This window comes from Antrostomus carolinensis, unplaced genomic scaffold (assembly GCF_000700745.2).
Source record: "Antrostomus carolinensis isolate BGI_N321 unplaced genomic scaffold, ASM70074v2 scaffold8911, whole genome shotgun sequence".
Taxonomy (NCBI): domain Eukaryota; kingdom Metazoa; phylum Chordata; class Aves; order Caprimulgiformes; family Caprimulgidae; genus Antrostomus; species Antrostomus carolinensis.
In genome coordinates, this window is record NW_010296330.1 from 21343 (window position 1) to 47329 (window position 25987).

The 25987-nt window shown below is 40.5% G+C and overlaps 1 protein-coding gene across 1 annotated transcript in view; it reads right to left on the reverse strand.

The window, feature by feature from the left end:
- Positions 1–823: 823 nt before the first annotated feature.
- CPA6 (carboxypeptidase A6) overlaps positions 824–25987 on the reverse strand; it is a gene marked incomplete at its 5' end in the record, with an annotated part of 33395 nt that continues 8231 nt past the window's right edge. The window contains 5 exons of the mRNA XM_010178241.1: positions 824–1011; positions 2663–2747; positions 8194–8396; positions 13030–13120; positions 13370–13480. Of these exons, the coding sequence (XP_010176543.1) occupies positions 824–1011; positions 2663–2747; positions 8194–8396; positions 13030–13120; positions 13370–13480 (678 nt within the window). The remainder of the gene's footprint in view (positions 1012–2662; positions 2748–8193; positions 8397–13029; positions 13121–13369; positions 13481–25987) is intronic.

Consider the following 25987-nt stretch of genomic DNA (forward strand, 5'->3'; position numbering starts at 1 on the left):
TGGACAGACACTGGCTACAGCAGAACCCAAAGGCACCAGTTGACTGCCAGCTTACAAATTCCCAGTCATGGCAAGTTGCTTTGTCTCTCCATAAAGCAGAGTATTGTATATCTCAATAGTATTTCATTAGAATTCTTACACATCTCTAGAAGAGTTACATTTTCAAAGGCAGTGTGTTGATTTTGAGTCCACCCTAACATATACATTTGAAAATAGGTTTCTCTGAACAGTTAAAGGAAACCTTGAGTCAAATTCTTGCATTATATAAAAAAAATCACAAAAGTGCTTATACATATGTATGTATACATGCAGAAGGAAGCCACATTGCCAATCGCAACACTGTCAGCTGCAACTATACGCCATTTACTGCTATAGACACAGGCCTGTGTTGGGTCACAGAGTACATACACATGAATGTAAACTTTATCCCTTGTTTTGAGAGACCCTACTAAGGGAGATCTTCCTGTTAGGGAAACAGTAAGGTCATGGACTGTCTGGAATTGGAATTTTATTTCAGGCACCTGTATGTGGATCTGGACCTGCCCCTTGAAGTTGCAGAATCAAAGTTTTATTGCAAAAAACCCCAGACTATTTTACACCAAAATGGAAACTAAGTTAGTATATCAACTTTATGGACTTCTGTAGAGCAGCTATTAAATGATCTTTTCCATTTCCCACCAAGTAAATCTGGTAGAAACAATACTACATTTCCCATTAGCTTCTATAATTTTGAAATGGCCAAGCTTAAGAATGGCAGCTGAGCACACTGAAAGGCATCAGCACTGGGAGTAAAACGCTCACTTCCAGCTCCTAGAAATAGCTCTCAATAACATTTCTTCAGCAGATGAAGAGTTATATTTTTAACTGCAAGCATGGTCTCGGTGCAGGTTGGTTTGATCAGTGTCTCGGGAAGTAAAAATCCAAAATGGCCGGTGTCACGCAGCTCAAATGCAAACGCGTAGGGGATGCCATTTTTGTAGGCCCAGTCCATAGAGCTACCTGAACTCACATCTGAAAGAGGGAATTCAGAGAAAAATTTTTAAAATGTTAAATGCAGGCCATGTTGGAAGCAGCAGAGGATTCTTGTGATATTTTGTCTCCAGGAATCAGTGAATATACTTGCAAGTCCAGTTGCTTGCTCTGATCCTGAACACTCTTCAGAGATGGGCATGGACACCCAGCACCTGGTGAAAGGTGCTCAGCACAATATGGATTAGACCCTTGATTTTCACAGGAAAAAAAATTAATAACTGACTTTTTTGAGTAAAGCAAAACTTTAATAAAAAACATTTCGCATAAAGCCTCAAACTGCTCCTGTCCCCAGGCAAGTGCAGTCTAAAGCTTTGCTTCCACAAAGATCTTCCAGCTAGACTGGAGCTCTTCATGCTCCTAGGTTTAACTTGGGTTTTTTTTAGGCAATTCCTTTGCAAGGAGAAAGGAGAAAGTTGATAAAGAAATCTACATTCTCCTTTCCAAAGTGCTTTTAAAATCCTCTTATTTTAATTTCTGTCTTGTTTTCTCACCATTCCTTACAGCATGAGAGCATTTGCATAGGTGGTGTCTAATATTAACAAACCTTCCTGAGGAAGCGTGCTTCTTACGCTTTCGTTATCTCCATATGTTGATTACCCAAGACACTTATATTTATATAAAGATCCATCTCTCATGTGGCCTGCTGTCTTCTGTGCAATTCTGGCATTAATTCACACTGCTCTTCCTTTGACATAGCGCCTGACTGCACTGTAATGGGCATAAGACAACGACCGTGCTGTGAGATGGAGGCCCACAAAAACGTGGAGCTCCAGCCAAAACACAGCAACAGCAGACGAGATGCAGGTGATTACTTGTGAAAAATCTTGCTATTTACTTAAGCTTCTCACTTTTTCAATGTCTGTTATCCCTACTGATTGCATTCAGGCCTCATGGTTTCAGTAAAACAAAAAGTGTCTTGTTGAAACCTATTGAACTTCTTTTTCTCTTACTTCTCTATGTGGAGAGCTTGCCTGACAAATATTTTTACATATTTAAAAGGCATATTTTAAAAATATTTTTTATAGGGAAAAATGCATTTGAAATCACTCTCTGAAAAATGGAAGATGTCCAAATAAAGATACTGTTGCAATCATTTATCATAATCTAGACACAGAGACATTTGAAACCTAGCTTTTAAAGACATCACCCTAAATTTTATAATGAGCTCTGTGAATAGCTGTATCTACCACAATTGCATAGAAGGAAAGACAAAGCAATGGTGAAAAATGAAACCTACTTTGAATTATTTCCTCCCAAATATTTTCACAGAATAATTTTATAACTTAGTAGTACTTTTACAGTATCGGATAAAGATACGCTTTTTAAGAGCTTGTTTTATCTTTCCTTTAAAAAAATTTTTTTTTAATATATATTCTGAACATGTTTTTTGCTGGCTTTCACCTCTTAAATGCATTGCATTTTAATCTCTTTTATTGCATCAATTCAGTTAATCTTACTGCAATCAACTGACTGACTTAGTTACAAAACTTCATCTTCCGCCTTCCCCACCATCCACAACTGGAACAAAGTTCACTTTAAAAAGTATTTGCTTTCTTTGTTATAACAAGGGTAATCTCCTTCTTACTACAGGTAGGTCAAAGTCACAAACCTGTGCCAGAGGAAAACTTACACAAAGTGCTAGATGCAGGACCATATCTGTATCTTACACCGTAGGCTGACTGAAGAGCATTAACAGCATTATAGGCTGCTGATTCCTGTGTGGAGGAGAAAAATACATAAATCAGACTTTGAATTAAATACTGTAATAGGATTGGAACCTGAGCTATGGATCATTGACTTCCGGTGCAATGCTGTGTTCTGTGAGTCCATGGCTGCTAATTTAAAATTATTTTGAAGGATAAACACATTATTTATTTTTATTGACAGCAATTTCTTCTTAATACCCTGAAAAAATTCGTTTGGTATTTTCATGGCATAAAGAAGCTCACTGCACTGTGAATGGTCAGCCATTAAGTATTTGTAATTATGGGTATATATACCAAATGAGAGACACAACAAATTTAGGCAATGTAAGACCATGAGATGAAATAATCTCTTTTTTATGCAGTTTAAAAGTCATGCATGTGTTTTCTGCCAGTTTCTCCGGATGCATTTCCCAGTTCACTAAACCTCATCTCTGCTGGACTTATGAAGGAGAAATGATATCTTGGTGACACTCCACAGTGGTTTAGTGAGCAGAGTGCGAAGAAGAAGGAGGCAAACTCCACTCCTGAATCTCTGATGAACAGGTCAGTGTTCACTGCTGGTCTAACTTTCCCTGAGGCCAGATGATGTAGGCTTGGAGAACTCTTTCCACTACTGCAGAAATGGGATTTCAGTACTGTCTGGGGAAAATCAGGACCTAAATTTCAGTATCCATATGGATGTAGTCTGTTTAGGAGGTTCCATAGCATCCTGTGAAACTTGGTGCAGAAGGCCTGGTCCATGGCAAATTCTGAGGGTCACACATGGATAGTGCATCCAAACACAGAGAAAGGAAGAATGTATAAATAAAAAGTAATATTATGATCCCAAAGAAAAGGATCCTGGAGAATGTACGGTAAAGGCCAGGAATATCTAGGAAAAAAACAGAGCCATCTCTCTACAGAGAGCAGGAAATGAACATCTTTGGAGCTGGACTTTGAACCACTGGGTAAAGCTGCAGTGGCTGTTTTAGCTGTTTTATTTGTGTGAACTGAAGAGCTGTAGGTTTCAGTTTATGCAAGTCTTCATGAACTTGGTCTTTACCTTGTTATTTATCAGGCACGAGATGAATGGAGCACTGGAGAAGGATTACTCTACTTGCTTGTCCATTTATACATTTTCCCTAACCCTCCACTAGTTTGCCATTGTCAGGAATCGGGATTCTGGCTTAATCCTTGGTCTGACCCATGCAGGTGTTCCTGCTTTGGGTCTTTGTCCACCGAAGTAGAGAAGCCAGAGAAAACAGCTTTGAAAGTTCATTCCAGGAAAAAAAAAAAAAAACAAACAAAAAAAGAAGTTCATTTTCACTTACTGTGAAGGGCAAGTAGGGCTTTGGAGAGTTTATTTTACACTGAGAACTGCTCTTGGCAAATGGAAGAGCACTTTTTAAACTCCATTATAAAAATCCACTAGGCACAGCTAGATTTTTTGTTTGTTTCTCAGCACAGGGGTGATAGTGCCAGAGACTGACACGATTTCAGCTTGTCTTCCTCTTGCCACCTCCATGAGAGAGTGCACATAGGCAGGGACCGCGGAAGTCAATGCTTCTGGGAACTTCTGCCGGGTTGGGTCATGGCCGCCAGCCGGTGTGAGGGGTAACCTCTGACCCACCCTAACACCAAAGATGAGGAGGCGGGAGGAGGTCCGAGGAAGGGGGAAGTGCTATCGCTTGGGACTCTCCTTCCTCTTACAAATGCCTCAACTTCTATGAGTCGTGACACACAAGATCCGTGATGGGGTTGGAGGTGTTGGACCCTGTGAGGGTGTTGGGTTGGCACTGCGAGGCTGTGGTGATGGCAGTGGGGCCTCACAGGGCCCCAGGGAGTGGGGAGCTGCAGCTGCAGCCTGGGACTGTTGTCTGGTGGCTGCACTGAAGCCCCGAGTACCAGGTTTAGTTGCTCCACTGAAGCCCCAAGTAGCAGGCTCAGTTGCTCCACTGAAGCCCCGAGTAACAGGTTTAGTTGCTCCACTGAAGCCCCAGGTAGCAGGCTCAGTTGCTCAACAGAAATTTGGCAGGCAGCTGTGCTTACCATCCCAGGGCTGTGGTGTGGACCTGGGATGGCCTGACAACAGGCCTGATGCCAAGGGAATGGCTCAGTGGCTTCACTGAAGCCCCGAGTAACAGGTTTAGTTGCTCCACTGAAGCCCCGAGTAGCAGGCTCAGTTGCTCCACTGAAGCCCCGAGTAACAGGTTTAGTTGCTCCACTGAAGCCCCAGGTAGCAGGCTCAGTTGCTCAACAGAAATTTGGCAGGCAGCTGTGCTTACCATCCCAGGGCTGTGGTGTGGACCTGGGATGGCCTGACAACAGGCCTGATGCCAAGGGAATGGGAGGCAGGGCTCAGCTGAGGGAGCTGAGGTGGGTGGAGAGCAATGTCCTGGTAAACGCGCCATGGAAAGGAGAACATAGCCACAAAGGAGAAGACTCCTTGTGCATAAGCTATGCATTGTACAGCAATGAGACAACAGAAGCAAGCCGTGTGGAAATCAGTCTGAAAAAATAGTTTGGCAATGCCCATTTAAAGCCAAGACAACAATACTGGGTTCTGTGCAGAGATAGTAACCACCTGGAGGCCGGACTGGGAGTGATCCAAGTCCACATCCACCATGTAGGCAGGTGTCCCTGGGTGCTGTGAACCCGATGCTCTTAGCCTTAAGGGGTGCTGCTTGCTTCCACTGTTGAAGGTATGTGCCTAAAGCAGGGGACAGTTCTCAATTGCATCATACTGTGCAGGTTGGATCCTGAATAAATCCAGGCAACCAGTCTCTGAACACCCTCAAGGAGAAAGCTTCACAGAAAGCTACCAGATTTTTACAAAGATGTACACAACCTCAGTCATGCCATATAAGTTCAATGCAAACACTAAGACAAATGACTGAAGAGGAAGAAAAGGGATGAAAAGTAGGTGAAACTTAACACTCTCGAGATGGATGAATGTTTCTGCTCTTTTTTTCAATCTAAAAGTGCACTTTCATTTTACTTATCTTAAAAGAACAGATTTCAGGAGGGTGTTAATAAGAGAGTTGTGCCTAAATTAGAGCAGAATATACATGTTGTGATCAGTACACAGCTCTCCAGCTTCAAAGCAATTCTGAATAATTGACCACTTTAATCGAAATGGTAACTGGCAGCTCACTAGAATGATACGACCCAGACAGAAATATCGTTTCTTCTGCTTTGGGTTAATTGTGGCCCCCTGTTAGCACCAGATGTTATTTATCTGCTATGCATGTGGAGTCCTACAGTTGTCCACCGTACACAGTTCATGTAGACCAACGAAGTTTGTTCCGTCAGCAGCAGGAAATAGAGATCTGCCACTTTCCAACTCACTGTAATTTCCAAGAGAACTGGAGAATCTGAAACCTTAGCCTAAGTCACCATTTTAGACACTTCAAATATTAAAGACTATTCATTTAGGAGCCACCAGATGATGGAGCCTTTGGCTGTAGACAAATAGTAAACGCACACAAATAAATAAGCAACAGTATTCCATTCATTTTCACTATGAAGCCTATAAAGAGCTTTCTAAATAACAGGAAATTACTTCAGTTTCTTATTCCAACCTCCCTTTTCTTTTTGACCCACTGCAATAAAATGAAGTAGACAGTCCAAATACTGGCAAAATTGGGACTTGGCTTCCATTTGTCTGGGGCCGTTGTCTAAAACAGTGCCTGTCTTTGTCCCTTTAGGTCTGTGCTCCAGAAGCCTGATCCAAGGTCTCATAATCCTGAGGAACACCTACTACACATCAAAAACTGAGTTCCTTTGGTCTGAAAGCTGTGGATGTGAAGATAGAGTGTGTGTGCTGAGGGGCAGTTATTCCCTGTCTCAGAATGGAAATAGTCCTTGAGCAACAAGAACAACATGTACTGAAGATTTACTGATATGTGTGAAAACTCTGAGACTTTTATTCTTTACAATGGATTTCCTATCACAGTGTCTGCTATTGCCTTACGTTACTCTGGATATTTTTATCAGATACTCAGTAATCATCTACTTGCAGAAGAGATGCTGATTCTTCCTAACACCATGTCTTTACCTTCTGCTGTGTTGTCTGTTTTTAAAAAAAATATTTTTGCACCTGCTGGTCTTCAAAGGAATGAGATCCTGTGGTTTTAAATTGCCAGTCTTATGTTTTTTGGTAGATAATAGTCACCAGTTCACTTGGGGAGCTCCTTTCTCTTTGCTGCTCCCCAAAAGAGGGTGGAGAAGGTGGAATCAAAAGAAGATTCACTGATTTATTCACAGTCAGTGCAGAGCTGGGTGGTCAGTCCCCACAAGTGTCATATTTTTAACTCCTCTGGCTGCTTAGTTAACTTCTAATTTGCTCTGTTTCCCAGGAATGACATCAGACAGGATAATGTTTAGTAGCTGCTGAATTTAAGAAATAAACTCACAAAGAGGGTTTAGTTTGTGGAGCACTGGCTACTCAGCCTCCTGAGAGGGCAGCCGAGTGAAACTCCAGCAAAGCTCCAGGGACTGACAACATCATTTATTCTGCACATGATAAATCTAAAGTGCAGTTAAGCTCCAGTGAGTAAACTAGCTTAAACTAGTAAGTTAAAAGTCACTGCACCTTTCAAGGACAAAATGGGAGATATATGGACAATGTAAATTTACTGGGCACTGAGGGTGAATGAAAGAGGTTTGCAACTGGTTGTTGCAATGTCTGTCTGTGAGCAGGAGCAAGCAGAAAGTAAAGCTTAGCCACGTTTCCCTAAGAGGATGAGCCATAGGGAGGGTACAGGAGGCTGGCTAAAACCAGACATCAGATTGTGAGCAGAGGGAATAGTTCTTCTGCATTAGGATAAGCACGGAATACGTGACATGTACATATCTGTAAATCAATAGGCTTGCATCAAAAAAAGTATTCTTATTAATTTATTCTTCTAATAGACAAAAGCCCCAATGTTAATTAATTGCTTGCCTTAAAGAGTTAAAACCACTACGTCTGAGCAGGATGATACATAAAGCAATCGAAGCTTTACTTTTGGCGAAATCTATGAGATTTCTCCTCTAATTGATAAACATAAACAATTTCAATTTTATTTTGTTCGTAACATTGAAGATTATCTCCTTTGTGCTCCTAGTGTTTAAGTTCTGATCATGAACAGACAGATTTTCAGCTAGATGCCCAAGGACTTAACTACATAATTCCCATTACAGTTAATTAAATAAAATTATAATAACTATAATTAAAACCCAGGGATTTATCTTATAAAGTAATTTAAAGGGACTGATGGATGGAAGGCACTATAACATTTTAATCAAATTACCGTTGACTCACTTTGAGTGAAGGTTATATAACCAGAAATGTGATTTCAAGCAGATCCAGAATAAATACAGCTCAATATTAAACATGTGCAAAGTATCAAAGAAACAAGTGTCCCCTCAAAACAAAATATACCAAAAAATATTATATAGGGAAGTATATTCTCCCAGGTTTTAATGTACTCACCACACAGCTGAAGTTTGGAATAGTTGCATATTTGTAAGAGTAAGGGTACAGCAGCATCTGTGCATATGCATGGAAGGACAAATAGGCTTTTACTTGTTTCCGATGTTTGCGGAGAAAATGAGCAACAGCCTTTACTTCAGGTTCAGACTCGGGAAAGGGACCACAGTAGGTGTCATCGCATGGGTGAAATGAAGCACCTTCATCTAGAGGTTGAAAGAGAAAGTTGATGGTGAGCGATCACAGAGAATTTCCAAGGGTGGCCTTCTGGCTCATCCTGTGTGGGCCTGCATGCCAAAGTGTGAAAAGCAATAAACAAATTGTGTTCTTGTGACTGATGGCCATGAGCCAGTGGGACCTCAGCACAGCAATCTCCCTGTTCATCTAGTAGACACACCAAGTTGCCAATTGGCCAACTACACACAGTTCTCCCCAGAGGACACATTTTTAACCCAGCAGAAAAAGGCAAGCCTGACTTCATGGTATTTTCTTCCCTGGCTTTCCATATGAGCAGCACATTTTATGATAGCATTCCAGTATTAATACTATTGAAGCGTCTCAGTTGGTCTATTTGAAATCAGAGAGCTATACCTCTTTCAGTAGTGACTGCTGAGACAAATCTAGCCTTTAAGAGCATTTTAACATGCTAGCTACTACAGTGGTGGTTACAATGGTAGGTAGATAACCTTAACAGGCATTATCTTAGAGACTGATTTAAAACATGAGAATAGTTCCTGACTACTGCCTATTTTTACTTTTGCAAACCTTATGGGAAAAATATGACAAACCACATGGGATGATTGCTCAGTTAGCTAAAATAGAAATCATCTCGGTTTGCACAGGGCTTAATTTTCCTTCAAGCTTGGGACAGGGGTTCAATATCTTTCACCACATCAACCTGCTCAGGTGTCAGTAAGCTGCAGAAGTGTAGCCTGCCTGTCATATCTCATGAGGTCCTGAAAGATGGAACTCAGAAAAGGAGATGTGGCTGTGGCTCCTTTATCATTTAGGAATTCTGGATCTAAGCCACCGTCTCACTTACAGCTTAGGGCCTGGGCCTAAAGGAACAATATTTATGCAAATCCACACAGCTCTTTTGTCCACTGTGATTTCCAAATGCCTCATGCTTTACACTGACCCCCAGAATAATAATAGTTTGTTTGCAACATTCCCTGGTGTCATCAGGAACTTACAAAAGCAGTTTTTTATTAGCTTTCCTTTGTATAGTAAGTACTGCCATCTTCAAATAATAAGAAAAGAGCAGGGTGTGAGTAGGCATAATAATATGGACTAAAGCAGGTTGAAGCAATCCACCTAATGCCAAAAAAATTAAATTTCATGCTGCAGCTTCATTTGTAATATGAAAATTGAGGCTACCATCCAATGGCCACAGGTGGGGATTTCAAAAGGTATTAGTGCTTAGATTGCAGTGGATATGGAAGGGTTATATAGAGGGCAGATGGTCTCCTCCCTGTAGAACAGATGGCCACCAAGTCATCCAAATCCCAAGAGCACTCTGCCTTGATGTCCTGTCAGACAATATAGCTAAAGGAGAGCTATTTAACAGAGCCTCTGGAGCCTTTGCTTTTTTTTTAATGGATACTTCATCTCCTGTAATAGTATGGTATACTGAATCATGAAAATGGACATCACTGTTAATAAACAGCAGAATCCTATAAGCTAATGGTAAAATGACCCAGTGGTAAAATATTATTCAGTTTAGTGACTTTCAGTGAAGAAAAAACTCTCTAAACTGTCCGGTCTACTATTGTGAGCCATTTACAATCCCAGCTGTAGTTCATGCTTTTCCTTAAGTGAAGCTGGCTGGTAGTAAAAAAGAGAGGGTTTCTATGGTGGCCTTGGATAATGTAAGGATATCCTCAATTTTCATACTGGAAGTTCTTGTAAAGTAACACAAGAAGGAAAAAAAATGATACAGTATGTATAAACCCCTGTGAAATTTCTGAGTTACAGTCATGAGCAGAAAATGGAATTGCATGAAATGTTACCATGCCTGCCTTATTTTTGTACCTGATAGCATACAGGGGGAGGACAAGTATCCTCCAACATCCATCATGAGATGAAATGTATAAAGGAAATGTGTGCAGAGACTGATAAAACCAGTGCTTTGGTATAGAAGGAAGACTGGGAGGATGAATGAGTTGGAGCATGATTCTCAAACTTCCTTGCAGACAGTTCTTCTGCCAGTGGTAGAAGGTACTGTCCTCAGTAAGCAATGGGGTGCACTGCAAATTGGGATGCACTGGAAATTTTAACTCCCACTGCTGCTCTCTTGGGAGCTTCGGATGCAACCCCTTTAACTGGATTTGCCCTATGACATAATTTAGTTCTAAGTAACTCATTATTGGCTTTAAAGTTGCTATTTATTTAATGAACATTAAACCATCGTACTAGTTATTGCACGTGTATATATACTGCAAGGAGCATTTCTACCCAGAGATTTTGCTGTCATTATTCACCTGGGTCTGTGTGCAATTTCTTCGTGCTATTTTGGGTACAGGGCGCTGCACAGTGAAATCTGCCACAATCAGTGATGTGGCCCTTTTGTCAGTCCACAGGGAATACAGAAGCAACATCATAAAGCGTACATCAATGTCCTACACTAGCAGAAGGGAAGAGGAAAGCAGAAGGGATGCTGTGTTGGCTTTACCAACTAGCTCATTGCAGCTAGCATTCACTGGCTTTGCTGGGGCCAGATTCTGCCATGCTACACCTGACTGGAAGCCCCACAGTGAAGTTCAAGCCTGTCTGCAAACTGTAAGTGCGACTGAACTGAATTAAAAGGTTTTTACAAGCATATGTAGTTTTAAATGTTAAACAGACCATGATTGTACAAGCCTCAAAGTATGATATGATCCAGATTCTTCTCTGCCTCATTTAGTGTCAGACTAATGAGAACATAGAGTGCCAGATGAGGATCTTCTGAGCACCAGTCAGCTCAGTTCATGGAAGAGCTCTTTATTCTCTGGCAAAATAGAGAATCATTTGAAGTTTGGGGTCTGGTGAGGCAAGCAGAGCATGTGCTTGGTGGGATGACAACCAACCCTGAAAGAATTTTTAAATATACGTGAGGTGGGGATCTGTCTTTCATATTCAGTGCATGGAAAAAATACAACAAGTAGTGGATTACAACACACAATGCACGTGTGTATTGTTATAGTTTCATTCAGCCTAGAAAAAAAAAAATTACTGAAAACTAAGCAAACATTTTCAGGATAGAGTAAAAAGTGTGCTTTAATACAGTGGCTAGGGAGTAGGAAGAGGGAGGAGCAGAGTGATTTGAATGCAAGAATGACTAATTAGGACTAGAAAGAAAATGTACTGTGTGAGTATTAATTTTGCACTGATAGGTACCTATAACATGGCTCTGAAGACTTGGTAAGAGAACTGTTCATTCCAACTATGCCAGTGGCTATCTTCTGAACAGTAAATGTATGTCCTCAAACCTTCAGTTGTGACTTAGGCACTTAAGTAAAAGATGATAACAGTGATGCAGGACTTTGGTTCATTTTTATTCATTTCTGCAGCATAAAATTGCCTTAAAGATCACGATATTAGCCCTGGGACTGTCTTCTGCAGCAGAGGGATTCTCAGATAACAGGTTTTCTGTAACGACTACTGTGTCAGTCCTCTCCTTACCGCAAGCAGAGTCGAAAAAAATTGGAAGCATATTTCACAGGTCCATACTGTATTGAATGTATGCTTCTGTTCACGCTCACTTCATTTGTATTTTCCCCAGGCAGACTATTCACACTTAGTTTTATCCTTTCAGTTCTCAAAAATCTACTTAAAGAATCCAGTTGCTGCAAGCCAGACTGTACAGTGCTTACTCCTACTGTAAGTAATTGGAGTAGTGTAGAAACTTCTAGAGACTTCCAGGGGAAGAGGGACAGGCTGAAGGGAGGGCTGTTGCAATAGTGCTGTGCAAACACAATTTCTGTCTTTACAAGTTTATAATGTAAATAAGGAAGGTGGACGAATGCTGGAGGAGAAAACAGCTGCACAGGGAGGTGGCGGAAGTTGCTCAGTATGGGAGAGGAGGTCAGCAGCAGGTAGATATCGCCGTATTTCACAACAAAGTGCTATTACTTTCTGCTGCACCAGAACCTGTATGGCTGCCTGCTCCTGTGTGAGTTGCACTGTGTCACTTTAAGATTTCATAAAATACCGTTTCTTCTTCAGTGGACCCATTCCAAATCTTTTGCTAGTATTTCATTACTGCTGCATTCTCTATGTAAAATTAAGGTCATTTTTTATGAAAGTATTTACAGAAGTGCTGGGAGCTTAAAACTGGATCTCCATGCATTTAGAAGCACATTCTTTCTTTATTAAATCACTAATAATAATGACCTTAAAATATTCTCAGACATTTCTCTGTGAGGCAAGAAAGCAAGTCTGACATTTCCAAAGCTAAAGCCATTTCAGAAAAATGACAAATTAAATAAAATGAAGCTTTAAATATTTCCTAAAGCTGTAGTGAGGTAAATTCTAAAATGTGATGGGCCAGGCTCAATACTGTGCTTCGAATTCTTTACATGATTGCAGAAATATAAAATAGCTGTATGTGCTGTTTTTTACTTTTGCCACATTTGCTGTGAAAACTTTTTACTTGTGATGAGATGCATTTCTCCAAGGTGCAGGACTTCGTTTTTTTTAGAAGCTAGAAGGAAGTTTTGAGCCCTGGCTTGTGGCTTTATGGGAAAGCTTCAATTTTTACTATGGAAAAGAGAACACAATGGAAGTGTGACCTAACCTACTTACTCTGTTGGGTAATTAAATACAGGGTAATCTGAACTGGTGGACCATCTCCACACTTACCACACCACTTCACTTTCCAGTTGCGATTAGCATCAACACCATGACACCGAAACCTTGTGTTCTTTGATCTTGTTTTTCTCCAAAATCGATCCTAACATAAGTTATAAAATAATGAAAGAGCAATATTACTATATTTTGGCAAAAATCTATTTGTACACATAACAACCAGCCCTGGTAAACATATTCAGTATTATACTTTAACTGGAGTAATTTACTTCGATTTTGCATGCTACACAGTGATGGACCTGATTATACAGAAAGTCACCTTTGAACAATGTAACAACCATTCGATCTTCCCTGTCTGATCTATTTTTTGAGTAATACTACTGATATTACTTACATTTGTCCAGGTAAAATGATATCCATCCACATTAAATACAGGCATGATATAGAAATACAGCTGAGTTAGCATCTTTCTCATGACAGGATCAGTCTGGTATGTCTGAAGAGCCTAAAGCAAAAAAGCCAAAGAAAGTAGTTTCCATAATAAAAACTATTTCCTAATTAAGTATTGTGACAAGCTCAGACAGTCACTGGCCTTTGGCAGTACAGAGACCTGATCTCATGGCACCACTGACATCCTTAGAGCTGTACTTGAAAGGCTGACATCTTCTTGCAAATGTGATTAAAAGCAGCATGTAAACATGTGAAAAAGGCGTTCAAAAGACCCTATTCTCTCTGCTTCTCAATTACTTTCAATAGCCAAGAAAATACAACTCACATCACAGAGAAGCAAATGCATACAAAGTGTTTCTTGACATAGGAGCTGAAAGTCAGTGGAATAGATTCTTAGTTGAGGAAACGAGTTTAGCTCCTGTAAGACAATGGAGTGCTGTTGTTTCTACCAGGTGATGACTTGGTGAGGTCAGAGCATGTCTTAAAGTGTCTAAGGCTCAGATTACCTAAGCTTTTGTTGTATTCAAAGTCATTTACTCTATGCACAATCATCAATACAGGCAGCTTATTCCTTTACAATTTAGAAAACCCTCTACTTTTGGAGAACCTCAAGTATAAAGACTAGTAGAGGAAATCACAGAATCACAGAATGTTAGGGATTGGGAGGGACCTCGAAAGATCATCTAGTCCAATCCCCCTGCTGGAGCAGGAACCTAAATGAGATCACACGGGCAGGTGTCAAGGTGGGTATTAAATGACTCCAGAGAAGGAGACTCCACAACCTCCCTGGGCAGCCTGTTCCAGTGCTCTGTCACCCTTACAGTAAAGAAGTTTCTTCTCAAGTTTAAGCAGAACCTCCTGTGTTCCAGCTTGCACCCATTGCCCCTTGTCCTATCACTGGGCATCACTGAGAAGAGCCTGGCTCCATCCTCCTGACATTCACCCTTTACATATTTATAAACATTAATGAGGTCTCCCCTCAGTCTCCTCCAAGCTAAAGAGCCCCAGCTCCCTCAGCCTTTCCTCATAAGGGAGATGCTCCACTCCCTTAATCATCTTGGTGGCTCTGTGCTGGACTCTCTCAAGCAGTTCCCTGTCCTAGGTAGGGAAAATATTTTTTTTTCCATTCCACATCTTAGGAAAATGCAACAAAACAGAGGCCCCTCAGCAGCTGTTTGCTAGTACCAGAGATGCTCCTTTACCAGTTTCAGGAAGCTTGCACTCCCCATGCTGTAGCAAAAACTGTCACTTGTTATAGTTGGGCATCAAACTTGCATCCTTCGAAGTTTAAGTCTTGATTCTGTAAGGTGAGGAATGAAGTGGTTCACCTGGCAGTCAGAAAGCCTATCACACCGATGCTGGGTTCAGAGGGATGCCTGGCTCCTCTCCTCCCGGTCCTGTGATTACGGCCTTTGGCTCTGCAGTATTTCTGTCTCTCCAGATCCAAGAAGTAACGTGTTTGGGGGGACAAAGGGAAATGTTTCCTCTGAAATAAACTAAACTAAAAGCTTTTCAATTGACAAACACCAGGGCACAGTGTGAAGTACAGGAATCCAATACTTCTGGGCTCCTAACCATGCAGCTGTTTGGATTATTGAAGCTGCTACAGGAACTGATATACCTGTGGAATACCTGTAAGAAATACCCATACAATTAGACATATCTGGGGCTGAAATTTTCTCATGGAGTAGTCTGAATATTTTTTTTTCTTTATTATTGAGTGCCTAGTGAGACTTCTGAATGCATTTTCTAAGCCATTCATTAACCACCTCTCTGTCGTCCAGCAGCTTATCCTCACGCAGCCTCAGCTTCCCTCCCAGCAGTCCTTCATCCTCATGTGCAGATCCAAAGTAGTGCATCATCCTGGTGCAAAGCCACCTTGTCACCCAGTGCTACTCCACACTGAGTTCCAATTCTGTTTCAGCCAGGGAAGGGGAGGGAAAGGTGAGCAACAGAGGGTGAAGAGGGCACAGCACAGAATGAAATGAGATTTAGGCAGCAGCTGGGACAGCATGGTGTGGAGCACCACAGGGTGGGATGAGCTGCTGAAAGAGGGTAGAGTTATTGCAGGGGAGAAGCTTGGTGGAGCCATGGGCTGCCTGGGAAAAAGTCCCTGGCCAATGCAGAGGTCACAGGTCCCCTGGCCCATATGCCAGAAATTCCCCAAAGATTCTTAGCTGGCATGGTACAAGTCCAGAGGAGGCCACGAGGATGATCCGAGGGCTGGAGCACCTCTCCTATGAGGACAGGCTGAAAGAGTTGGGGCTGTTCAGCCTGGAGAAGAGAAGGCTCCGGGGAGACCTTATAGTGGCCTTCCAGTACCTGAAGGGGGCCTACAAGAAAGCTGGGGAGGGACTTTTCATAAGGGCAGTTAATGACAAAACAAGGGGAAATGGCTTTAAACTGAAAGAGGGCAGGTTTAGATTGGATATTAGGAAGAAATTCTTGACTGTGAGGGTGGTCAGACACTGGAACAGGTTGCCCAGAGAAGCTGTGGCTGCCCCCTCCCTGGAAGTGTTCAAGGCCAGGCTGGATGAGGTTTTCAGCAACCTGAACTAGATGATCTTTAAGGTCCCTTCCAACCCAAACCATTCTATGATTCTATGATTGCATTTAAATTTGATTTACTTGTATTAGGATGCCACATCAGGGCTACAAATATATTTGGATAAAAGTCTTGGTATTCAGGGAACTGTAGCTATAGTAAAAAGTAATTTTGTCAAAAAAGAAATCACTCAAAAATAATGACCATGAAAACAAGAGCTCTGTTTCACTGATGCTCCACATGCAGAAAACACACACTAAGGTAACTAGGACTACTCTGTGCATTAAGATAGCCTTGCACTTAAATCTTCACAGGATTAAGAGCCTATATGATAAGTATGGATGTTAAATCTGTAAGACTGTTGTTACAATGGAAACAGAACCATGTTGTGCTCCAAAATGAGAGTCAAGGTAAATGAACATTTTTGTCATGCTTATTTCAGGGAGAAGTAATTTGGTTGGGGAGGAAATAAATCACCACACACCACTTCCTTGACTTTTTAATGCTTTTCCCTTTTTAGACAGTATTAACAAATTAAGCTCAGGTTGTGTCTCTGTGGTGGGTATTTACGTATCAGTGATAATGAGATTGGCATATCTGCCTGTATCTGTATTTACATATTTCATTCTTTTGCTGTCAGTTAGATCTGCAATTATGCATTTTGTTATACTGAAGTGTTATATACTGTATTATAAACTGCAATGCTATAAGATTAAACTCTTTAAAACACTTTTAAAATAATCTCCTTGAAATAACTACAGATAATTAATTAATTTAAGGTAATATACTCAGTAAAAATCGCATGGATGAGCTTTGCAAATTTTTCAGAACCTTTCCAAATTTGCAAAATTGGCATAATAAAAATATTTGAAGTAAGAATTTTTAGTGTTCAATATGTTTTAAAGAAGAAGAATATATTTTTCTTGCTATGTAAAAGCATCACTATTTAAAAACCGAAACAAAACAGACTGCAAAATGCCAAGCACCCTTTCATTTTTTAAAGCTACTCTGTGTTATTTTAATCCCTGCTATCATTGATAAAACACTATGAGATACTTTAGGAAGCATTATAGTCCCCAGTAATACTTTTCAAAGTTTTAAGTCTTAAAGTTGATTTAGAGCCAAATATGTCAATCATTCATTTCTGTTCTTTAAAGCATATATAGTTTATCTTAATAAATTGGTTGCCCTTTTTGAGTAGCATTTAATTAAAAATGTAATGGACCTGGTGTGGCTTTCTTCTTCATGGAAAGCAAGAGTGTAGATGCGGTAACCTGGAGTGAGTGAGATCATTCTGACTCTTTCTGCAGAAAATATTTTGTCCTTCATAATATTTCTATCTGGCAATTTTGTTTGATATATGTAATCAGGCAACACAGACTGTGTAATCTTACCTCCCTTAGCAGGGAGGTCTTTGGCAATGTGCCTTACGGTTACTAAGGTGTGTCCTTGCTGGAGCAAAGCCCACAACTCTCCTTTTGAGCCGTGACTCTCAAATCCTCTGAACAATGACCATGCGAACGAAACACCCCTGTCCCCCGGCAGTGTTGAAACGTTTTCTCTTCACTATGACACAAGCAAGACAAATATAAACCATTAGTGAATTAAATGCATTGTAGTTTGCACACAGCTCTCGGGATACAAAGTAATGTGACTTTATACGGCTTGATTCTGCTTCCCCATCATGCAATCAATAGCAGCTTTGCTGCTGAATGTGCAGAGAGCCAGACTGGCCCAATAAATGCTGAATAGTGTTATTAGTGAATGAACAGATGATACAGGAACCCTGCCAACACTGTGCAGTCTGCCTGGGGGATGGGGGAAAGGACCAATGATTAATAGGAGGGGGCTCGATCGTCTGGATCAGCAGAGCAGTGGTTGTTGATAGAGCTACGCCAGCTTAGGCTGGCTGAGGATCTGGTCTGTAGGAAATTTAATTTGGGGGACAAAGTGAACAAAAGAGCTATATTGTAAACTGCCAAGGCAACAAAAGGCAAGAGTTTAAAATTGATTTAGGATGCAGTTGGGCTTTTTATAAAGTAAGGAGGTTGACTGAGAAGGACAAAGCAAGGAGATAGGATGGAGAGAAACTCTGAAATTGCAGTTGAGCTTAATAACGATCTGCTGTCCCACAATTAGGTGTTATTAAATTTAGGGTAACAATTAGCATTTGCTGTTTCTGGTTTTGAATTAAACAATTACACTGAATTATACAGTTACTATTTTATCACAGGGAATTGACTCCATTGCTGTTACACCAGAAATCTCATAAAACTGCTTCCAACAAAATAGAATTAACTCTTCCATGCAATTATTAAGGTATCAATTAAAACATCCTTTCTGATGGTAAGATGCAATGTTTTACTATTGTCTGTATATCTTACATTTTGGTAGGGTGACACTATGATCGCCATTCAAGCCTTCATTGCCACTTTATCAGTTTGGCAAATTAATAGTTAACTCTGTCTCTGTACTTGGAAGCAGTATATCTTTTATCTCCATTTTCTTTTTTACTGCTAATGTCCTGCTTTGGCACTCAGATCACAAAGCAGAGTGGTGATCCCGTTATTAAGGGTAAGATATTACTGAGTATCTAAACCAAAATGTCTTAAAACAAAGGGTCAGATTTTCAAGTCTGAAGCTTGAATTGTGTCTGTTTGGGGTTTTTTTTTGTTGTTGTTGTTGTTTTGTTTGTTTTTTTTTCTTTTCTGCACCAAGCAAAATCTTCCTTCCTCTTTGGGAGCATTTCTCTCAGAGGAACCCAGAAACAACAACTGAGAAAGATGATAACGTGCTGCAACTACTCTGCAACACTAAGAAGAGAGCCCATAAAAAGAGTGTGAAAAGAAGGACCTGTAGGATCCCAAAAGCTTGCTTATGCTTATATTTAAGGGCACAAATGGAGAAGATGCTGAAGCAGAGAAGAGGCAGAGGTATGATGGCATGATTGACATGTTAGAGAAGCAAACAGCAGGAAACAGGAACCTTGTGCAAAGCTGGGACCACCCAAACAAATGCAAGATCTTGTGGGGAAGAAGCTGGATAGAGTTACACAGATCTTAGTGGAAACAGGAGACACAACTTCTTAGTTCTACTCTGAGAGGCAGTACATTAAAAAATTCACAGGTCCCAAATAAGTGAAAGACTGTCTAGCAGGGAAAAGAAAGGCCTGAGTTATTCTAAAGCACTGTGGATACTCTGAAAGGAGCAACACAAATTTCTCTACTAGCAACTGTATGAAGCTAAGGCCTGGCAAACGGTGGAGAGCTCCTGAGATGTCTACCACAGAAAAATGTATTTCTTGAATTTCACATCTTAGTCATGTTGGTCCAGGGTAGTACATATTGAAGGCAACCCAACAGAACTCACTAGAATACATTGTTTAATGAAATTGTTGAGAAACAGTTAAATAATTAAGATGCAAATTATTGCTTGTAATTCAATTTCTGGAACAACTAAATTGTCCAACACACAGAATTTTCTTTAACAGTCCTTTCTCATGCTCAGTAGTGTTTTTGCACATCAGTAGTTTTACTGAGGCCCTAATTACTCAGCACCATCATACAGGAGTGGACTGCTAAAATATAAATCAGGATTTCTTGCCTAGGGCAAGTAGTATGTTGGAACAACAATGTGAATTCTCTTCATGCCTTGAAGAAGAACATACCCAACAGCTTAAAAGCCTTCATGGGGTAGAACTGGAATGTCCCAGTGATTAGGAGTTTGCACTAGCAAGTGTCATTGAAGAATTCAAAAAACACAGCTGCAGAGTTACCTTTATTTTATCAAGATGTATTCACATTGTGAAAAATTAATAGCTGCAAGCAAAATGAAAGTAATTTTTACCTTCTTAAGATCATGGGTGGGTAGGAGGATGCAGCTGGGTAGTTCAAAGGGCACAAGAGAAATAATGCAGTACTCATTTCCTTTTGGAAAAGGAAAACTGAAAACCATTTGAACTGGGTTTTTTGCCATCATGTAGATGTCACAGCAAAGGAAAGCACCTTCTCTAAACTATCTTACTGTTGAATAGAACCTGGGAAAATCCACCATGGACCAAAACAGAAAGAAATACTGTGCAGTATGAAAATGGTTTGCCACAGCTGCTTTTAAAACAATGCATCACATGCCTCGGTGTGGTGATACCATAGTACTGCACTCACCTTTTTGGCACTGGCTTAATTTTATCCATTAAAAAATACTCATCACAACTGAGAGCCCAGTCTGGGAAAGTCTTGTTGGTAGTGTTTACTGCTACTTTATTTTCCCTCCCCTCAGAAGTGGTGCGCATCTGTAACCTCTGTTTTCAGTAGCAAGGATGTGCTGGAGAGATGCAGATACTCAGAGCGAAGTGGCATAGAAGATGGCTTCCAAAAAACTGAACTCATTCAGAACTGAACCAGCTGTGGAGCGGAGGGGGGATGTTGAGTAGAAGCAGAAACTACATACACATAAGTGTGATTACTGCACAGAAACTTCAAATGGCAGGAAAAGCATTTGGAGGATGAAAAAAAATGCTGAGGATAGAACAGATTCTGCATTTGTACCAGTGCTTCTTGCTGTTGAAAGTCTGATGAATGAAGTACCGAGTGAAGAGGCTGGAAGAGGTGGTCTCTCTGATGGAGAAAAAACAAATAGCATTTCAGGCAGAAGCTCCTGACAGAGAAGAATGAGATAGCTGAAGATAAGTAAAGATGTGGGTTTCAAATATAGATGCTGCTGGATGAAACAGATGGATTTTTCCCTCCAGATAATGGATATATAGGGAGCACTCAGAGAAGTGAATTTTTTTCTCAGGTTAGGCAGCTAAAAAGACAGTTGGGGAGACTAGAATCTGGCAAACAACAAAAATTAAGCTCCAATGATTGTATTGCATGTACTGAAAGAACTGCAGAGCATTTGTGGAGAGATCTGTCAACAGGTGACTGGTCCCTCAGAGTGAAAAAAAGCCACATCTTCATGATGCCATCATTACTGGCAGCTGTGAAGGAGGTTGCAGGGGGCCAAGATACAGCCCTTAGAAGCTTCTGGCCTTCCTAAAACAAGGGTGAGCTAAAATTTGATGAATAGGAGGAAAACCCAGATAGGAATATTTCATAGAGCAAGAAGATGTGATGGTTTAAAGAGCAACAAAAAATGTCAAGTCAAACCAATATCAGCTGAAGAGCTTTAGATGAATGGAATGGACATTGGAAAGAAGGAACATATCCAGCAAGAGGGTGAAAGGAAAAAGCTACAGGTACAGTTGTTTGTTTTGGCTTTGCATGCCTCTGATTCACTTTGGAATATTTTAAATTGTTTCAAAAGCTCTTCAGGTTTCTGAGAGCCAGCACTCAAAGATATGTTAAGAACAGGGGCGTATCTGTCTCCAGGAAAGAGAGTGGCATGAATGTATGGCTTTTGGGGAGAGGCAGTCAGGTCCTTGCTTTCTTTCCTCTATGGCTCAAAACTTCAGCTTGGAGAACTCAAAGAAATCTGATGGCAAGCCTATCATGGAGGGTGAACTAACTACATTGTCTCAAAGAATAACTAAATACAGGTGTAATGTGCATCCTTTAAATTAATATTAGTCTGAAATCTTGTATTGTGGGAAGGTGGCATTTCAGCTGTGCCAGTTTAAAAGGCTTAAGTCTGTTGACAAGTGATAGGCCAAGCATATAATCTTTAAAAAGCATTAGTGTGTTGTTTCACATAACTGTCTCACATACCCCCAAGATCAGACTGTTTCCGAGGTGGATGAAAAACTGGTATCTGAATTTCATAATCAGCCAGTATTTTGAGGTTCCGGTAACTATGGATTGCAAGTGGAAAGGAATTTTCTGACTCTTAAAGGATTACCAGTTTTGATGGAGCTTAGCAAGACCCAGAAATGATCCAGAAGGTGAAGCTCTTTTCCTGACAGTGTGGACTTCAGCACTGGAATGAATGACTGAGTGCTGCTCTGACTGTTGATGTGTGCAGCATATTGCAGATGTTTTGTCCATCAGGACACAGACTATGGAATTTTGCAGAATAAGTGTAAGTAAGTGCTACACTGGCTTTCAGCAGATCTTAAAGTAGGAACATTTATAGCTTTATGGCCTTCTGACCACATGGCCTGTATAGTGCAGAAGAAGAGCCAACCCATTTTAACACTGACGCTGTCTGGATCTCCTGCTTGGCCCTGTGTCTGATTGCACTGTCGTCTTTATTCAGTTCTGTATATGTGTATGTGCTGTTATTTTAGGTATCCCATCTTTACAGTCAGGCACTTCATAAACATTCCTGAGGAAGAATCTGAATATTGAACTCTGCAAAATTCCTGGTAAAGACTGGTCTCTGGGGCCTGGTCCACAAGCTTAATGGCTGGCTAATTGGCAGTATGCATCTCATATGGGTCCCACCAGGTGACTCATAATCAGTCTCAAACTTAGAATAGTGGGGGCAGGTGTTGCCATTTTGCATCTTGGATAGTCTGTGTGTCTCCCTTAGCTCATTATTATGGAGTGAAAAGGTAGGATTCAGGCCTGGTTTTGTCAGCAATAAATATCAATGTCAGCATTTAAAAAAAAAATTTAAAAATCTGTCCCCAACCTTTAATTTATTTGTCTGAGGTTACCTGTTTGCTTCCTGGGTGCACAATGAAGCACAAACACATCATCTTGAATAATTTGGGAACTCATATAATTGGGATCAATCGTAGAACACCCACATTTCAGAATCTGGACTTCTGGCCATGCATCTCACAAATTAAAGTATACAGAGCATACTGATAATCTTTTCAGATTTGGGATTCTGAGCAGGGCTTCAGAGGTGCGGGTTTGGATTCCTGTACTATACAACTCCTTTCCAGTGGGCCTGTGGATAGGGCTAGGGATATTGGCTAGGTTCTGTCCCAGAAAAAGCAGACAGTAGCAGTGATTATCCAGGAAAAAAACCCACAACAGTCTCACTGTAAAGAAAAGTGGCCATGTACAATGCAGTGTATGCTGACCCACAGTCAAAGAATAATAACATTCTTTTGAGTACAGTCCTCAAGATTTAAACATTTGAAAAATATAAGAGCCTAGGGAGCCTGTGGAAGAGCACAGTTCACATCTGAGATACAGATATACTGAATCTGGTTAACACATGTTAGTTTTCCTTTTTTCCTAAAAGCTTCACTTTTGAGGATGGGAGGAGAAGGTGATGGTGGAGGTTACTGCATTTCCAAAGTACAAGGTTATTTTCACCTTCATTTGAAGCCCCGATGAGGCCACTCCCTTAGGGGGAATGCACTTGGTCTTAAGGGACATTTCCCTTACAGTTGCCATTGGATTCTTAGAACATTTTGTCAAGAAATACAATCAGTGCTTGCCTCTTCAAGGTTTTTAATTACATTTCTTGAATTTTCTAATCTTGAAATACAAATCTCTGCATCAGAAACAAAGAACAAGGCATCTTAAAGTCACAACTCTTGTATATTGTTTTCAGAAAATGTATGAATGGCATTTCAAGGTTATACATCATTGACATGGATCAAATGGCAGCATTTATTAGAGGGAAGAAAGTCAAACCAGATGTAATGGGAATCATCATCTGCTTCCACTAAAACTGAAACAGAATCTAGTTTTGATGTTAATTTGAATATCAGCCTGTGAACCGTATTTCAGATTTTTAAAACAATGGTAAAATCCTAAATTTGAGGTCCTAATTTGGTATCCGAATTCTGCTTCTCCTCTCACAATTGCACATCCAATGGAGAGAAGTTAAATGTTCTTATTTAACATATATACACCTATAATTGTACTTTTGTAAAAAGTCTATAGGTTTTGCTTCTTAGTTTCTATGAGGTCTATTTAATTTTGGATAAATACATGTTATGTCTGATAAATTTTTTTTTCTAAAGTCTACTGCTCTCTACAAAGTAGTAAGACATAATAGAGTCCCTTTCTTTCCAGTTTGTAATGTTTACTAACACATTTTAATGTATGATTAGATCCCAGCAGTCTTTTTAAAAATCTAGGCTAACAAACACTTTTTTTTTCTTTTTTTTTTTTTCTTTTTTCTAAAATCTTTTGCTGTGGACACAAGTTCTGGGTTACGTTAGATTCAGGTTGCCTTCAAAATAGTCCACACATAATCAGTTCAATTTCCTTTTACAATGCCTCTTGCTTCCCTACTCCACTGCAGGTCTTTTAATATATCCACTGTCAGGGCCTCTTTTCCACCCCTTTCCAGCAGAGTAAGGCTTGAAATTGGGTGGGACTCCACTGTAACCTAACTGGTATTCTATGACAGTACAGGTGCAGACACTTCTCTGCGGCTCATTAGCTAGAGCTCTGATCCCGTGTGCGCAGGGCATCCTCTTTCTTGACTTGAAATTCAACGACCATGAGGTAGGGTTTGTCAGAGGCCAGCAGTATTGCTAACCCTGGTAGAACATCTGATTATCTTTAGTTGAGAGACTACAGGCATTCAGGAGCACCTTCTACAGAAACAAACAGTGATGTTATTAACACGAGACCTACGGAATACAGAGCCCAGGCTTGAGTTCATGCTGGAGTAGATTATAGTACAAAAGCACACAACAAACCAAAAACCCAAACCAAACAATAGTCTTTGTTCTCCTTTTGTTTGTTTCAAAATGTGAGTAGGCTGGTGTTTTACTTTCAATTATATTATCACATAATGCAAAACTCTTTCCTGTGTGTTCTCTTTCTCTTTTTAATCTTTAGCTTTTACAGCTAGATCTTTCTCCCTTTTTCTCTAGTTCATCTGTTCTTTTTCTCTATTGTATTTGCCCAAATACAGAACATATAGCAGGCAGCCTCTTGCCTTCCCATGCTCTAGCCTCACATCCTCACTTCCCATTTCTGATCTGCCCTAACCTGCTTTGCATTTCTAGATAGTTGTGAGCCAGATCATGCTCAGCTGAACAACTCCAGATGCTTTGCAGAAACTGAGGACCCACTGCCCATACCCCTGGCAAGCCACACTATCAGCCATCTGCTCAGTGGCACCTCCATCCTACAGGAGCTGGTGTCTCCCATTGCTTGCGGCAAATTCACTGGCACTCAGAAGCTGCCGCTTCCAGAGGTGCACACAAGACACCGATGGTTCCCAAGCTGGATGGGAATATCTGATCAAGTTTGCAGCACCCAGTCTTGAGCATGAATGTTAAGTGACATTCATAAATAGAGGTTGCTTACTAAGCTAAATCACTTGGAAAGCCCAGTTGCACACAGGGGTATGGATACTTCAATAAAAACAAGTGACAGAAATCACAGGGTGAAGTGAAAGCTCAAAATATTTCAGGCTGCCTGCACAGCAAAGGGATGCATGTGTGCTGTTCTTGCTAAAAAAGAAGCTAACATCACATAAATCCAACATTTCCTTTTGCTTGCCTTAAATCAATGCGCTTGTGGTGCTATTCCTTAGAGTCAACAAACATGCCAGGAAAAATCTGTTTCCATGCTGGCTGCCCTTTCTCAGAAGTACCGGTAAGCACCAGGGAGGATGGAAAGTGGGCTGCGGAGCTGCAGAGGTGCTTAAGAGAGGAGTTTGCCAGCAAAAGAGAATTGCAGAGTTTGAAGCATGGAGAGACCTTCAGTTTTCCCAGAGTTCTTACTAAAAATGTCTAACTCATTTAATTAGAAAAGCAATATCCTAAACCAAACAGTCTAATCATCTCTTCTGCCCTCCCAGCCATTTTTAATATAATGATGGAGACTGTGAGTATAATTTACTTATCCTGATCCTTTTTGCTTTAATGCTGGATTGAAATATTGCTCTAAAGAAAGAAGAAAATATGTGCCATCTGTGTACAAAGGCAACACAAATGAGATGGGCAGACAAAGGTGGTACATTCTGGAAGTTTCAAGGAATGCTGCAGAAAATTTCTTTAATCTAGGAAAATGCTTTTACATAGTTAGTGAAACAGTCTTACAAGCAAGCTACTTTCTGAGGATCTCAGATAACAACAAGAAGGTTTTTATGTACACATATACAGCCTATGTTCTGCCATAAGCTCTACAGAGAAATATGATTTTTACCTTG